This window comes from Hyperoodon ampullatus (assembly GCF_949752795.1).
Source record: "Hyperoodon ampullatus genome assembly, chromosome: 20".
Classification (NCBI taxonomy): domain Eukaryota; kingdom Metazoa; phylum Chordata; class Mammalia; order Artiodactyla; family Ziphiidae; genus Hyperoodon; species Hyperoodon ampullatus.
The window spans coordinates 539,855-555,648 of record NC_136933.1 but is presented as its reverse complement, the minus strand read 5'-3'; the positions used below and the strand labels follow the sequence as shown (position 1 = coordinate 555,648).

At 41.7% G+C, this 15,794-nt stretch overlaps 1 protein-coding gene across 1 annotated transcript; it reads left to right on the top strand.

Annotated features, from left to right (window-relative positions):
• Nucleotides 1–13,750: 13,750 nt before the first annotated feature.
• LOC307068783 (uncharacterized protein C2orf78-like) lies at nucleotides 13,751–15,136 on the top strand (the record flags this gene model as incomplete). The annotated part of the gene is made up of 1 exon (XM_079726816.1): nucleotides 13,751–15,136. A coding segment is annotated over one exon (1,386 nt), but the record flags the coding sequence as incomplete, so codon positions are not given.
• Between the last annotated feature and the right edge of the window lie 658 nt (nucleotides 15,137–15,794).

Genomic DNA, 15,794 nt, shown 5'->3' with positions numbered 1-15,794 from the left:
TTAGACAATACCACAAAAAGCCTGAGAGAGATAAGAGTGGAGCTCAAGTATAACATTTCCTCACAGTAGCAGGCATAGGGATCTGTACCTGTTAGAAAAACTGTGAATCCTGCCACAAGTGGAACAGCAAAGAACAGCATGTCCTACAGTACGTCTGAAGGTATAATGGCATACTAAATTCCATTGTGATTTATAATAACAACTGTTTTTTGTTAGTTTTACTTTTTAGTTTCTCATTTCTGAAAGTATCTTACATACACTGTTAGTAATCTTCACAACCATTTGAGGTGGGTAAACTGAGTCAGGAAGGTCAGAATTATTGAATGAATGAATGAATGAATGAATGAGTAAAAAGATCACTACCTTTAACGTATGTGGGACAGTCATAATCTAACCAAGTTTCAATCCACAAGCATTAATTTACAATTCTGAAAACTTCCACATAATTACAAATGGGACAATACTAGTAAAGTACTATTTAAATAAAGAAAAGATACAAGTGAGCACAACGTACACAACGTACAAACTTACGATTAGGCACAGTCGTTTTGGTGCTAAGTCATAAAATATTCTTTTGCAATTTATGAAAATTATCCAATAGGCTTGTAATGCCCAAAACGTACAACTGATAGAAATATCTATAGACATGACAATGTACAAATTGTGACATAAATCTATCAGAAACTAGAAAATCTATGTTGGCCTTATAGTTCCAGCTTGCTAAAAGACACAGGCTTTGGGTGGGTACACAAAACAATCCAGACCTGGCCATAACAGGGTTCCCAGAAAGTATGGGAAGTAGCAAAGTGTAGGCCTCTCGATGGGAGTGCGTGCAACATGAGATGAAACAATGCCTTAATGGGTATGTAGTATGCTGGCATGGAAAATATAGGAGCAAGGGATATTTGGAGAATCACACAGCTAAGTACTTGACACTAACAAAATCGACCAGTATCCCATAGGGCCTCAGGTACCATGCAAGGATTTGAGGGATTCCAGTATTTAATTAAATCACAATGTGACAATGGGAAGAATTAAGGAGAGTCTCAGGGGGAGACGAACTGGGGATGTTACACCAAGACATGTCTCAGTTAACCTAATGGTTTCAAAATGCAGGAAGTGGGTATAGGGGACAAGACAATACCCTAACTCTAAGAATAAAGGTTCAGGTCAGGGTAGGGCCTGATGTGCCTAAGTGTTGAAAGAGAGGTCTTTAGTTTCTTTCCCCTACATGTAAGATTCTTTTACAGGTTAGGATGAAGGTGAGCTTGCAAGCTAAAGCTAAATGGCTGGAACTAGGGAGAGAAAATAAGTTACATAGGCTAGGAACCAGGAAAAGCCTAACTAAGGATTTGCCTCAATAGAATTGAATGTTGGAACTCAATATTTTAATATGTAAATACTTTACTCATACCAAAATATCTTACCACACTTCCCCCAATCTCACACCACCCACCCTAACCTGCAGTAGCTATGGGTCCCTTAATTTCCTTGGAAATACAGAGAAAAGAGACTGATCTGGCTTGCAGGTATTTAGTAAGTTGTTAGCCTCACATCACATACTAGTATCATGTAAGTAGGCCATCTGAAGTAGGAAGCTTAGGGGAAAAACCCTGAGAAAAACTTAAAAGCTTAAGCCACATCTCTATACTACAACACCTTTCACAATTTCTTCTCAGATAAGCATCATCCCCATCAGTGAAACAACTCATATCTCATAACAGGAAAACAGGCCTAAAAATTACACGTGTGTCTTTCGAGGTCCCCTCTACGGGATGTCTTTCTGGTACTAGAAAAGTCCCCAGAAAGAACAATCCTTGCACCCCTCCCTGAAAGCTTACCACCAAGGAAAATGACTAGGTCCATAGATTTCCTCCCTCAAACCAGCTAACCTCACATATAAATCAACAGCAATCAGCCCTTACTCACATTATCACCGTCACAAGAGCAGTTAGGGAGAAAAGCACTAACCACGGGAACTAAAACAGAGGCAATCCAGGCCAAATTGGGCTGATGGCACATATCTGCTGCTTACGCTGGGGTGCATAATGCGACTCACCACAGTGTCTTTTTCACAGACCCTTTTTACACTTTCTCCACAAAATACAACAGGTCAAGTTCGTTCATGATGCTTCAAGAGAAAAAATCGTCACGAGAAAAAAATGCAATATGTCTTACAATGTTGGAGTCCTTAAAAATATGGCAAGGAAATAACCATTTGAATAAATTTTAAAAAATTAAAAAAAATTAAATATCCATTTAAACCATTTAAATAACCATTTAAAAAATCTGTATTCTACAAACATACCAGTGAATTCTATTAAGAAGGTAATATGACAGAAAACAAAATGAGAAATACATGTAAGACTGTTCTCTTTAGTGTTCAGAATTCATGGCAGTTGCTGCACTATCGAGCTACTTATATCTATGACTGTCTGTTCTGGTAATACAAAATGCGGCCAAAGTGTGTCAACTTGTTTCCCACAGAAACCAACAAAACTACATGAATCTCTTTTCTCCTGGGCCCTTTCACCTTATCTGCTCCCAGTTCTCCAGCAATGTCCTCTTCCTTCTCTAATTATTCCCCTCTTCATTTTCCTTGACCTTGCTCCCAAGCATGCAAGACAGAGAACCCTAGAGGTCCAAGATTCTAGAGTGGCTGTTTGCAAGGGGGAGGAGATTACAGTAACTGCCACACTGTATATACTTCTGTGCAAAGAAAAGGGACAGTATTCAGAATGTCTCTCACATATACAAGAGCTGGATGGCAGGATACCAGTGTGGCCCAAGGAAATATAGGTAGCAAATTATGGGCCAAAGAATTCCAACCAAAGGCTGGAAGAGGAAAGGTCTGCAACCAACTTTGTCTCCTAGCTCTCTGCTATTTGCTTCCAATGGGCAGAGTCTATTCTGTGAAGCATCAGGCACTGAAAAGAAGGCTCCTGCTGCTGGAAGTGGACAGCAAGTAACATCCATGAGGGTAAGAATGCAAGATCAAGGCTTGTCATAGAAACAATGCCCAAAATGGGAAAAAAAAGAAAGAAAGCAGAAGAGAAATATAAGTCCAACCTGGCCAAGCCTAGCCCAGCCCAAGGAAGGCAGGAGTCAAGGAGAAGAAACTAAAAGAGAAGAGCCTTAGACCACAACATTCTCCACAAGGTACACTCAACAAACTTCACCCTACTCTTTAACCAAGTTACAAAAAGAGCTTCTGAATCCCTACTTTTGCTCCTTAAAAGCTGCTATAAGTTCACTAGTTAGATATGATTTCAGAACAACTGTAATAGTTCAAACCAGACGGCTCTTTCCTTCCTAAGGATATTAATTAAATAAGATATATATATATAGCTCTAAGTATATGATACATAAAATATAATACTCTGTAGAATATAAGTAACTGTTAGTTAATTATATTAATGAACGTCTGTAAGAAATGTTGCAATGTTTTCCCTAATGTAAGAGCCTGGGGGAAGTAAATCTGTCTTCTAGGATTTCCTCCCCAGAGCTCAGAAATTTACGTGGTGTTTTAGCTCTCCTAGAGCCTCTCCACCCATCCCTGCCTTCCTGTTGGGGATCGGACCTCCCCATTGGCGATCTCATTCGTTTCAACTGCCTGCCTTGTGACATCATTCTCCTACCAAACCTACTACCACTTGGTAGGTCTTGGGGTTTCCGTGGAGTTGTCTGTAAATAAATTTGGATAATCACAAGTGACCAGTGATCTTTAAACTGAAAACTTGTGCCATTCAGCTGCAGCCACTCAGATATCCAGTGGTGTTGTCTCTTCATCCCTTCTATGTGCATTTGATGTTTCCTCTTCTTCTCTGACCATGTCAGGTAAGAAAAGACACAGTTTAGAGTTTTTCATTAGATTTACTTTGCCCCTATATTTAGCAGTAGATTCAAAATAGCATGGAATAATGAGGGAACATATTGAACTAAAAGACTGGAGACCTAATTTCACTTTTGACTTTGGCATTTACTATCTGTGTGACTTTGGACATATCATTGACTGTCTCACGAAGGCTGATTTTTTCCTTCTCTGTTACATTAGGATACTACATTGGTTGATCACCCTGATCCCTTTCTGTTCTAATATTGAGTCTTAAAGGGTACCCATGTAGAAAATGAAATCAGAGCCTTCTCAAGAGTTTTTCAACAGAAACACAGAAAAGCAAGTTGACATAGAAAATGAGCAATATATAGCAAGATGTTCCATCTCTAATGGTCTCCCTCCACTAATATTTCGACTAGTTGAAAAGAGAAAATAGGGAGAGAGGATGGAGAGTACTGGGCTGTAGGGAGGCCCAGAGTCAAACGTAAGGAAGTTTATGATTGTTTTCATCAGCCCAGACCGACAGGAACCAAGTGATAGGAAAAAATATAAGAATGAAGAGGGAAAGCATAGAGGAGCTCTCAAGTAAAACGTAGTTTGCAATGGAATGTTGATGGGAACCAAGGATTTTAAAGCAGAAACAGCATAGAGTGAATTCTGCTCAGAGCAGGGCAAAACAAAGTTGATTGTCGTAAATCCTTATTTTAATTCCACCGTGGGCACCCATGCCAGCACCCAGCTGGGTTTTGGGAGCAGAGCGGCTGCCCAAGATCTGAGCTGCATCTTTTCAGCTCTCAGCATTACAGCAGGAACCAGGGGGCCCCCGAGCACCACACACAGCAATGTGGGAAGCATGGGCCTGAACTCTGGGGCCCTCCTCACCAGAGCTACCCCCATGGTGACCACGGGACCCAGCAATAAGAATAATCGTCGGTTTGAGGACACTACTGCTCCCATCTTAAGTCACATCCCTGGGGGCACACCCAGGCAGGGCCCCCCTACTTCCAGCAGACGGCCCAGCCCATGCCCAGCCAAGGCTGCCTTTAGGGCCGTGTTGGTTCCGGCCTCTACTCCTAGCAGCCTCACCTCCACAGTGGGCACAGCAAGCTGCCACCTTGCTGTTACGGCAAGGTGCTTGGCTGGACATAAAACCACTGGGACATCGACCAAGTCATTCTCCTCCAGGCCGAGATTCATTACCTTGGGGTGTAAGAGGAGAAAGTTGGCCTGAGCCAATAAGTTTGGGTAGGGTCCTCCCAGACTGGGCCTCATGTGGAACCTGTTCCAATGTGAAACGGACGACTTAGCCCTAACCTCTGTAATCCTGGAGCAAACTGGGCACCCAGAGATACAGCATTCTGTTCCCACCCCCGGCCTGCAGTCTTCCCCCCAAAGGTGGATGGTTTGAGGCTGTTGTCCCATCCCAGCGCTCAGAGTCCTCAGGACAGTAAACAAGAGGCCCTAGCCTCGTCCCCTTCAGTCCTGGAACAAGCGGATGCCCCCTGTGGCCTGTAGCTGACTCCTCCCCTCTCCGTTTTCCTTCCAGAACCCTTGTGTTGTCTTCTAACTTATAAGAAAGCTTTGTTCTTGTTCTTTTGCATAACCCTCACGTGTCTATGATCTGCAGATCAAGTGTGGAAAAGCACTGGCTTGTGTGAGTGGTGACATGGAAAGCCAGACCTGTTTACAGTTTCCTGTGGACCCACTCATAAGGTGTGGAGAATAGCACAATGTGATGGCTACAAGGACCGACCCCTGAATATTAAAAGTGTGTTTTGAGTTTAAGTGATGCAGCCCAGGATAAAATGAGCCCGAGGTAGGGATAAATAGGGAGGATCATCCTTGTCTGTTGGAATTGCTACTTCTCACCCACCTCTGACTTGGAGGGGGCTAGGTCATCCCGAGTGTACAACAGGAGCCCACACTCTACACACTAGTCTTTTCTAATGCAGCAAATCTCTTTTTTATTTTCTACTTTTTTATTTTTAGAGTCCTAGGCAAATCACCTACATACATATCTCCCCTAAAGAGTATGGGCTTGGCATCAACGTTTCTGGAATGGGTCAAACAAGGAAAGCTTTAATTCTAGGATGTGACATCTCCTGGAGCAATCTGTGACATTCTGCTTTAAAAAAAGCAGGAGCGGGCTTCCCTGTTGGTTCAGTGGTTGAGAGTCCGCCTGCCGATGCAGGGGACACGGGTTCCTGCCCCGGTTCGGGAAGATCCCACATGCCGCGGAGCGGCTAGGCCCGTGAGCCATGGCCGCTGAGCCTGCGTGTCCGGAGCCTGCGCTCCACAACGGGAGAGTCCACAACAGTGAGAGGCCCGCGTACGCAAAAAATAAAAAAGTAAAAAATAAATAAATAAATAAAATAAAAAAGCAGAAGGACTCCATGAATGCATCTCTTCCCTTTTCCAACAAATCAAGATGAAAGGGAACTATTTGCAGAGGAAAGAAGCAAACATTAATTTTCATTATAAAAGATTAAAAGACTTCGAGTTTGTGGTCCAATAAGTTTGGAGCTTAGAGATCATCAGTCCTGTCATCACAATAAGAGAAAAGCTGAACAAACTGAAAATCAACAATTCTTAAATCCGTCAGAGAACTGAGATCACATGGCAAGTTATCACCACCACAAGAACTAGATAAGTGAATACAGAGAATCAAATTTTCACAAATCACAGGACTCTGCTAGAGCCTAGATCTGGGGAGCAAAACTTAAACTGCAATTGATGAATTTCTGGAGGCTCATTGTGAACATGCTTAAAAACTCCAGCGGAGGGGGCAGTCTTACAGGGCCCTCCACCCTTTCATGGATTATGCCACCAGGAGCCCCACCATGATCTCAGGGTGAAGATCAAAGAAAAGTCCTGCCTACTTCTGGCAGAGACAGAAGAAGAGCAAGAGCCCACCGCACTCTGTTCTCCATAAGGAAGCCTTCCCTCAAGGGAAACTGTCTCACCAGAGTGCCCACCCTAGTTTCTATCAGATCGTAACTAGCTTGGAGAAAGGAAGTCCCCATATCTAGTCCTCTTGAGCTTTCCATGTGGAGGAAAGGAAATACCCAACTCCAGCTCCCTCTAGCATTCTCTTACCTAATGGGAAAAATAATTTGAAAAGCACCTGGAAAGGTTAAATCCCAGGGACACAGGCTGAGATCTAATCACAGAACTGTAGACACTTCCCCTTCCCCTACATTCCCCTTCCACTGCATTAATAGGGCTCCTGTATCAAAATGGGATTTCAATGGAAAGAACTTCAAGTCTCAGATCTTAATGAAGAAGTCTCAAGGAAACCCCAAAGAGAGCAGGGAACACAAAATAAACTGAAAAAAAGACACCCCTGAAGAAAACAAAGGACCCCGGAAGAAATCATAGCTTCTGGCACCTATGACTAGCAACAAATGGTAAACAGTTTAATTCCTAGAACATAAAAACTCACATTAAAGGCCTATTTACCTCAGTTGTTTTTACCGAGTACGTTATGTCTAGCTTTCAACCAAAACTTAGAAGTCATACTCAAAGGCAAAAAAGGGCAAAAAATATTTGAAGAGCAAGCATCAGAACCACTAGGTGCAACGGGTAAAACTGTGGCGAAACAGATAATTTTGGCCCTCTTGGGATTTAACCGTTCATGGAAAAGACATATATTAAACAGATAATGGCATAAACAACATTTAATAACATTTACGTAAGTGCTCCAAAGGAGAAATGAAAGGTTTCATTAAAAGACAGAACAGGATGATTCTAACCAAAGTGGCTCAGAGAAATGCTAAATCCTTAGGGAGAATAACGGTACAAAGGCCAGCTGAGAAGCATGTTAACTGGAGTGTGAAGGGAAGAAACAGGTTAAGCCTCCAGCCTTGGAGGCTCTTTGAGGGTTTTGCATTGAGCAGCCATGAGAGGGTTAAGCAAGGGAGTGACATGATTAGATTTGCCTTTGGCAGCTGCGTAAAGAATGAGTTGACAGGGAGAGAAACTGGAGGCACGGATGAATCCAAGCAGGAAATAATGGTCACTGGAACAAGGCGGATCCTCATTTTAACCATTATTTTTATTGGCTGCATTGTATTACATTGTAAGGAATTTCATAACTTTTATTCATCTAAAACCCTCTACAGATGGACATTAAGGTTGTTTACAAATTTTCGTATTGAAAATTACAAACGTTATAATAAACATCCTCATGCAGTTACTTCCCTGGTGGAGCAGTGGTTAAGAATCCGCCTGCCAATGCAAGGGACATGGGCTTGAGCCCTGGTCCGGGAAGATCCCACATGCCACGGAGTAACTAAGCCCATGTGCCACAACTACTGAGCCTGCACCCTAGAGCCCGCGAACCACAACCACTGAGCCCACGAGCCACAACTACTGAAGCCCGTGCGCATAGAGCCCATGCTCTGCAACAAGAGAAGCCACCTCAATGAGAAGCCCACACACCGCAACTAGAGAAAGCCCGTGCATAGCAATGAAGACCCAACGCAGCCATAAATAAATAAATAAATAAATAAACTAAAAAAGAAAAACAAAAAGTCCTCATGCATATATCCTTGACTACCTATTTCTTTTCTTAGACTAAGTTCCTAAAATCACTTCATCAATCTGCCAAATTGCCCTCTAGGAAGGATGTATCAGTTTTCACTACCTTTATTATGTATTTCCTAAACTCTTACCAACCTTGGGCATTTAGTTTACTGTGCAGAAAAATTATATGATTTTTATTTTAATTTACATTGCTTTGGTTATTTACTATTTTGAACAACTGTTTTTCTTCTTCATGAACTGCTCTTTATGTATTTTTGTCCGTTCTTCTATTGTTTTCATTATTCTTTTCTTATTGATTTATAATAATCTTTGCATAGTACTAATATAAGCACAGCAAAGCACTGTGCTAGATGCTCTACATAAGTTATCTTGTTTTATCTCCTCAGCAACTCTATGAAGTAAGTTCTATTATTTTGCCCATTTCCAGATGAGAAACCGACTGCAAAGATTAATTAGTAACTTGCCCAGGGTCATGTAAGTAGTAAGTGATGAAGCTACAATTTGGATTGTTGTCTGCCAGCTCCAAAGCCTGCTGACATGTTAACTAAGGCACTATGTCCTGTATATTAACCCCCTTGTTGTGTCAGGTGTTATAAATATGTTTTTCCAGTCTGTACTTTGCCATTTAATTTCATATATGTTCTTTCCTAACTTACAAAATTTTAATTTTTATGAATTAAAATTCATTTTCTTTATAGAAGAAACCATGTATTGGATACCTAACACAGGAAGGCAATATAGTATACTAGTTAGGAGCCCATTCTCTAGAGTTAGCTTGCCTATATTCATATCCTGGATTAACCACATGTTGACCATGGACAGCAGACAACAGCCACAGGTTTTCTAAATCCTTTGCCAGTTTCCTCAGCTTCCTTTTTTTAACAGTAATTTTTAAAAAATATTTATTTATTTAGGCTGCACCGGGTCTTAGTTGTGGCATGTGGGATCTTCGTTGTGGCATGCACACTTCTCACTGTGGCATGCAAACTCTTCATTGTGGCATGCATGCGGATTCTAGTTCCCTGACCAAGGATCAAACCCAGGCTCCCTGCATTGGGAGCACAGTCTTACCCATTGGACCACCAGGGAAGTCCCTCAGCTTCCTTTTGTGAAGTACCTAACCTTTAGCATTGCTTTGAAATGCTGCTTTTTCACGTGCTTATCATCATAGTATGCTAAATTTTAATATATAAGAAATCTTCGCTTTGCCCAGTAGTGCCAGGCTGTAAAAATGATCCTGCACTTTGAAACCATGCAAAGAGATCTTAATAATCAAGTGAGGGGAGGGGCTTCCCTGATGGCACAGTGGTTAAGAATCCACCAGTCAACGCAGGGGGCACAGGTTTGATCCCTTGTCAGGAAGATCCCACATGCCGTGGAGCAACAATGCCCCTGCGCTCCAACTGCTGAGCCTGCGCTCTAGAGTCTGTGAGCCACAACTACCGAGCCCACATGCTCTAACTACTGAAGCCCGCGCACCTAGAGCCTGTGCTCTGCAACAAGAGAAGCCACCTCAATGAGAAGCCCGCGCACTGCAACAAAGAGTAGCCCCCGCTCACCGCAACTAGAGAAAGCCCACGCACACCAACAAAGACCCAACGCAGCCAAAAGTAAATAAACAAACAAATAAATAAATAAATAACTTTAAAAAATAATAATAATCAATGGGGGAAATTACCACTCTTCCATGACAAATGTTTTGTTAAAACATTAAAAACTCTCCTACAATTATAAATGTACAAGGAAATGAAAAACTAGTAAAACTAATATTTATTTAGTACATTGAAATCCAAAGCATTTAGAAGATTTAAGAATTAAATTTCTTTCTTTGTAAAATGCTTATCAAGAGTAGTTTGACTAGTGCTTGCCTCTCTCTTCTTGTCTTGCAACATGGAGCAAGCATCTACTCTAAGTCTTGGTGAATAGTCATACTCCTTTCTAAGTTTGGATCACCTTCCAACATTTTATTCTTTGTACTTTCAATCTCATGAAATCTCTCTGAGAATTCCTTTTATGTGAAGTTATTCTGACAGCCACTTTCCTCATTTATGTGGATAAGCTTGCCCTCACTAAGTCCTTCTGGCTGCATATCTATACTCTTTCAAGACAAAAGTGTTAACTTCCTCATGATACGACTCCATGTATGCTCAATTTGAATTTCACTTCCAGCATTATCACTTCTCATTTATTTGCTGCACTTTCATTTTGTGGGCCAATTCTCAATTATCTTTTTTTTAAATGTCACATGGGTTTATCACTGGAAGACAAGGAAGCAACAGAGCTACATTCTTTGCTGTCTATGAATGAACTGAATAAGAGATGTGCAGTGACTAATTACCAACAGACTTTAAAAAGTGACATGATTGTTCATTCATGGATGCATATCCAACATGATCCAAGTTGATTCTGACAGTTTGCTTTTATGGAGGAGAGACTTTTTGGAGGAACTTCACCAGTTTTACTGATGTCACCTGTTCCTTTTGTATCTATTCCTAAGTTTATTAGATAGAAAGTTGTGGAAAGGGATTTCTCTGATGGCACAGTGGTTAAGACTCTGTGCTCCCAATGCAGAGGGCCTGGGTATGATCCCTGGTCGGGGAACAAGATCCCACATGCATGTCGCAACTAAGAGTTTGCATGCTACAACTAAGCTGCTGAGCTGCAACAAAGGAGCACTCAAGTTGCAACTAAGACCTGGCACAACCAAATAAATAAATAAATAAAACATAATATTTTAAGTTGTGGAAAGAAGCATCTAGTACTGAAAACAAGACTCCCACTTCTGGAAGCTGAGAGCAAGTAACATCCATGAGGGTAAGAATGCAAGATCAACGCTTGTCCTAGGAACAATTCCCATAAAAGAAAAAGATAGCAAAAGAGAAATGTAACTTGCAAGTCCAAACTGGCCCACCCTAGCCCAGCCCAAGGAAGTTAGTAGTCAAGGTGAAGAAACTAAAAGAGAAGAGCCTTGGACCACAACATTCTCCACAAGGTACACCCAACAAACTTCACCCTACTCTTTAACCAAGTTACAAAAAGAGCTTCTGAATTCCTACTTTTGCTCCTTAAAAGCTGCTATAAGTTCATGAATTAGACAGACATGAATTCAGAACAACTGTAAGAGTTCAAACTAGATGGCTCTTTCCTTCCTAATGATATTAATAAGATACATAAATAGCTCTAAGTATATGATACATAAAATATAACACTCTGTAGAATATAAGTAACTGTTAGTTAGTTATATTAATGAACGTCTGTAAGAAATGTTGCAATGTTTTCCCTAATGTAAGAGCCTGGGGAAGTAAATCTGTCTTCTAGGATTTCCTCCCCAGAGCTCAGAAATTTACGTGGTGTTTTACCACTCCTACACTCTCTCCACCCATCCCCACCTTCCTGTTGGGGATCAGACCTCCCCATTGGCTATCTCATACGTTTCAACCGCCTGCTTTGTGACATCATTCTCCTAACAAACCTACTACCACTTGGTAGAGTCTTGGGGTTTCCGTGGAGTTGTCATAAATAAAGTCGGATCATCACAATGGACCAGTGACCAGTGACCAGTGACCAGTATCCAGTGACATTTGTACTGTTCAGCTGCAGCCACTCAGACATCTTCTGGTGTTGCCTCCTCATCCCTTCTATCTGCATTTGATGTTTCCTCTTCTTCTCTGACCATGTCAGGTAAGAAAAGAAACTTTTTAAAGTTTTTTGTCAGATTAATTTTGCCCCTAAATTTAGTAGTAGATTCAAAATAGCATGGAATAATGAGGGAAAGTATTGAACTACAAGTCTGGAGACCTAATTTCACTTTTGACTTTGGCATTTACTATCTGTGTGACTTTGGACACATCATTGACTGTCTCACAACCCATGATTTTTTCCTTCTGTTATGTTAGGATACTACATTGGTTGATCACTCTGATCCCTTTCTTTTCTAATATTGAGCCTTAAAGGGTACCCATGGAGAAAATGATATCAGAGACATCTCAAGAGTGTTTCCACAGATACATAGAAACGGCAGGTGACACAAAAAACTAGCAATATATAGCAAGATGTTCCATCTCTAATGGTCTCCCTCCACTAATATTTCGACTAGTTGAAAGGAGAAAATAGGGAGAGAGGATGGAGAGTACTGGGCTGTAGGGAGGCCCAGAGTCAAACGTAAGGAAGTTTAGGATTGTTTTCATCAGCCCAGACTGACAGGAACCAAGTGATAGGAAAAAATATAAGAATGAAGAGGGAAAGCATAGAGGAGCTCTCAAGTAAAACGTAGTTTGCAATGGAATGTTGATGGGAACCAAAGATTTTAAATTAAAGCAGAAACAGCATAGAGTGAATTCTGCTCAGAGCAGCGCAAAACAAAGTGGATTGTAGCAAATCCTTATTTTAACAGACTAAGGAGGAAAGTAAGCCCAGAACAGGGTAGCACCAGGAAAGGCAGATTATTAGAAAAGTCATACTCAGTGTTTTATTCTTTTATTGCCTCTCTGAATACAGTTGGCACTTGATACTTTTGAATATCAACATTTTAGAAATATGTTTTAGTAATGATGCTTCCTATATACAAGAAACCAAAGTGGTTATCTAGGGGTCTGCTTTTCAATGTTTTATTCTTTCTAATTTTTAAACTATGTAGACATATTACCAATTACAAATTTTAAATGATATCTTCTAAGTTGAATCAGAAGGACTATTTCCTTTGTGTGATATGTAGGTTCTACGGCAAGGTTGCTTTTCATCTTTACAGTTCTTTCCCTCCTAACACAGGGAGCACATTGATCAACAGCCACCGTTCATTTTTAGATCTTAGCTACCTAAGAAGGAAAAGAAAAAGTCAAGCCCCACATCTCTAGTTCCACATTGAGGGAATTCCCTGCCGGTCCAGTGGTTAGGACGCAGTGATTTCACTGCCAGGGCCACGTGGGGAGGGAAAAAAAATCTGCATTTATCTAAAACAATATTGTGGAGTCCTTTGGATTTTCTTACATTTGAAAATCTTTTTTAATTGGATTCAAGTGATAATGGTTTTTTTAGCTTTTGGGATGTCATCTTCTTGGATGTTGAAGATGATTATAATCTAAGTTCTAGGAAAAATACAAAAACTTTCTTGATACTTTTTAAGCTTCCTTTCTGCTTATGATATATTTCTATACTTTGAAATATATATTTCTACCAGGCTTAATACCTGTTACTTGCTGGGTAAAGATATGAATGAGCACAATAATGAAATTCTTTTACACTTATTATTTGGCTGTCTGCTTTGTACCAGTTTCAATTGAAATACTTGTCTATATATAATTTGGCTACCTATACATTCACATTGATTGAATTTTGTTGCTTGTTATGCATTTTTACTGATATATATTTAATTCTTTGAAAGATCTTGATCAATCCAAAGGTCACGACGTGATCAAAGCGAAAGACACCAGAGCCATTCATCTTCAGATGAATCAGGTACAGGAAAAGCCAAGTCTCCTAAAGGTTCCCTCTGATCAACCCAGGAAGAACAAACATAAAGCCTCTGAGCCTATCAGTGGTTCTCCCAAGGCCAAAATCCAGCCAAAGAATCCAGAGTGCCTGTTAGTGGGAGAAGTGGTTCCATGCAATGCTGCAGTCAGTGACAGGGCTCCTGTGAACACGGCCAAGCATTCGAAAGGCAAACCTCAGAAAACTGCATCCAGAAAGATCAGCAAAACTAAGAGCCATGGGCAGGAAAAGACCACAAGGGCCAGAGGAAGAAAGAAGGCTGAAGAGAATAAGCAGGCAGGGAACAAAGTCAAGGCAGAAGAGAAGCCAACAATTCCCCAGATGAAGCAGAAGGAACACCAAACTGAGCTTATCCAAGAGAGCTTTAAAAAGCCTCGAACCTCCCTAGGCATGTGCATGCTGGAGTCTGTGAAGGTTTTTCATGCACTGGGGGGAAAGAATGATAAGAAAACTGGGCTCTCTTCCTATCAGGTCTTGGGGAATTCAAGCAACCCTAAAGACCCCCAGTCACCCCCACCTAGCCAGCCATGGCAGCGTACCCCACGTGAGGGTAAGAGCCCTGAGAAACCTCAAGTCAAAACCCAGAAACCAGACAGCAGTGCTGAAACAGAGTTTCCATCTCCATCCCAGTATCACTTGCCTCCTCGTGGGAAGGTCAAGTTGATACCTCTGCCTTTTTCTGCCTGGGACAAGCCTCAAGCTCGACCTGCTCCTCGGAGGCCACAGTCTCTGGTCTCACATCTGCCTACTGTGGCGGACCATGCCCAGACTGCCTCTACTAACTCAGCTCAACCTGCTGCAGCCACTTCATCCCAGCCAGCTCCTGCCTCTTTGCCAGGTCCTGCCAAACCAGCTCAGCCAACTGTGACCAACCCAAACCATCCGGGTTGGACCGACCATACCCAGCCTAGTGTCCCTCAGTCTTCCGCTCCTAGGCCTGCATCCTACAAAACTTCATCTTGTGCTTCTCTCCAGCGGGAGCCTGTTCCCCCTGCTGTGATTAAGCGCCACTCCCCACCCAAGCTCCAAACCGCATTTCTACTCCAAGACTTCAGCAAGCAACGAAGACCATGGAGGGAACCCAACGTTTCTGAGCCAGTCATGTCAAAGCCCATCAAACAAGAGCAGAGACCAGAGCGGGAGGCCATGAAGAGGCGGGCTCAACAAGAACGTGTGAATGCTGCCAAATACACCTCTTTGGGGAAACTGCAGTTTTTCATTAAGAGGCAAAAAGAAATGGAAATTGCTTACTACTATGGATATTTATAGTAAGAGCTGCTAGGATTGTTGGTGCCACCTGGGGTACCAGCTGTTCTTCCATTTATAAATAAGATAGGTATAAATTTCTCTATTTATTTTGATATATTTTAAAACAATAAAACTGAATAAGTAAATATAATAGAATAGGTGAGTAATAAACCTTTTGAATTTTGACATGCTGCTAACTCTGGCGTGCTTTAATTTTTGTTTGTTTTGTTTTTGATGGGGTTGGAATCAAAGTCTGCATGAGAAAGGAAGGACTGAAAGTCGGATGGGAGAATGAAGGAAAGGGGAGGAAAGGGGAAAAAACTGAGGAGGAAGGAACGTGGCCCTGGGCCAGGAGGGTCGAAAGAGATTCATGGATTTATGAAAGGAAGCAGGAGTGAGGGTGAAAGGGCAGAAGTGAAAAGCAGGGTCAGAGGTCAGGGTTGAAAGAACAAAATGTGAGAAGAGCTGAAGATGACTGAAGGGGAGTCTAGGTTTACTAGAAGAAATAGAAAAAGCCTCTTGGGGAGGTTGGCCTTAAGTCTCACAACCACCACAGAGGTATTTAAGAAAACAAGAGGTTCAGGACACATGTCTGAAAGGTCTGAGTTGCCTTATGCAGGTGTGATTATAGTGGGGGTATAGGGAAATCTCCCAGAGAGGTGGCTAGGGCTCAGAGCTA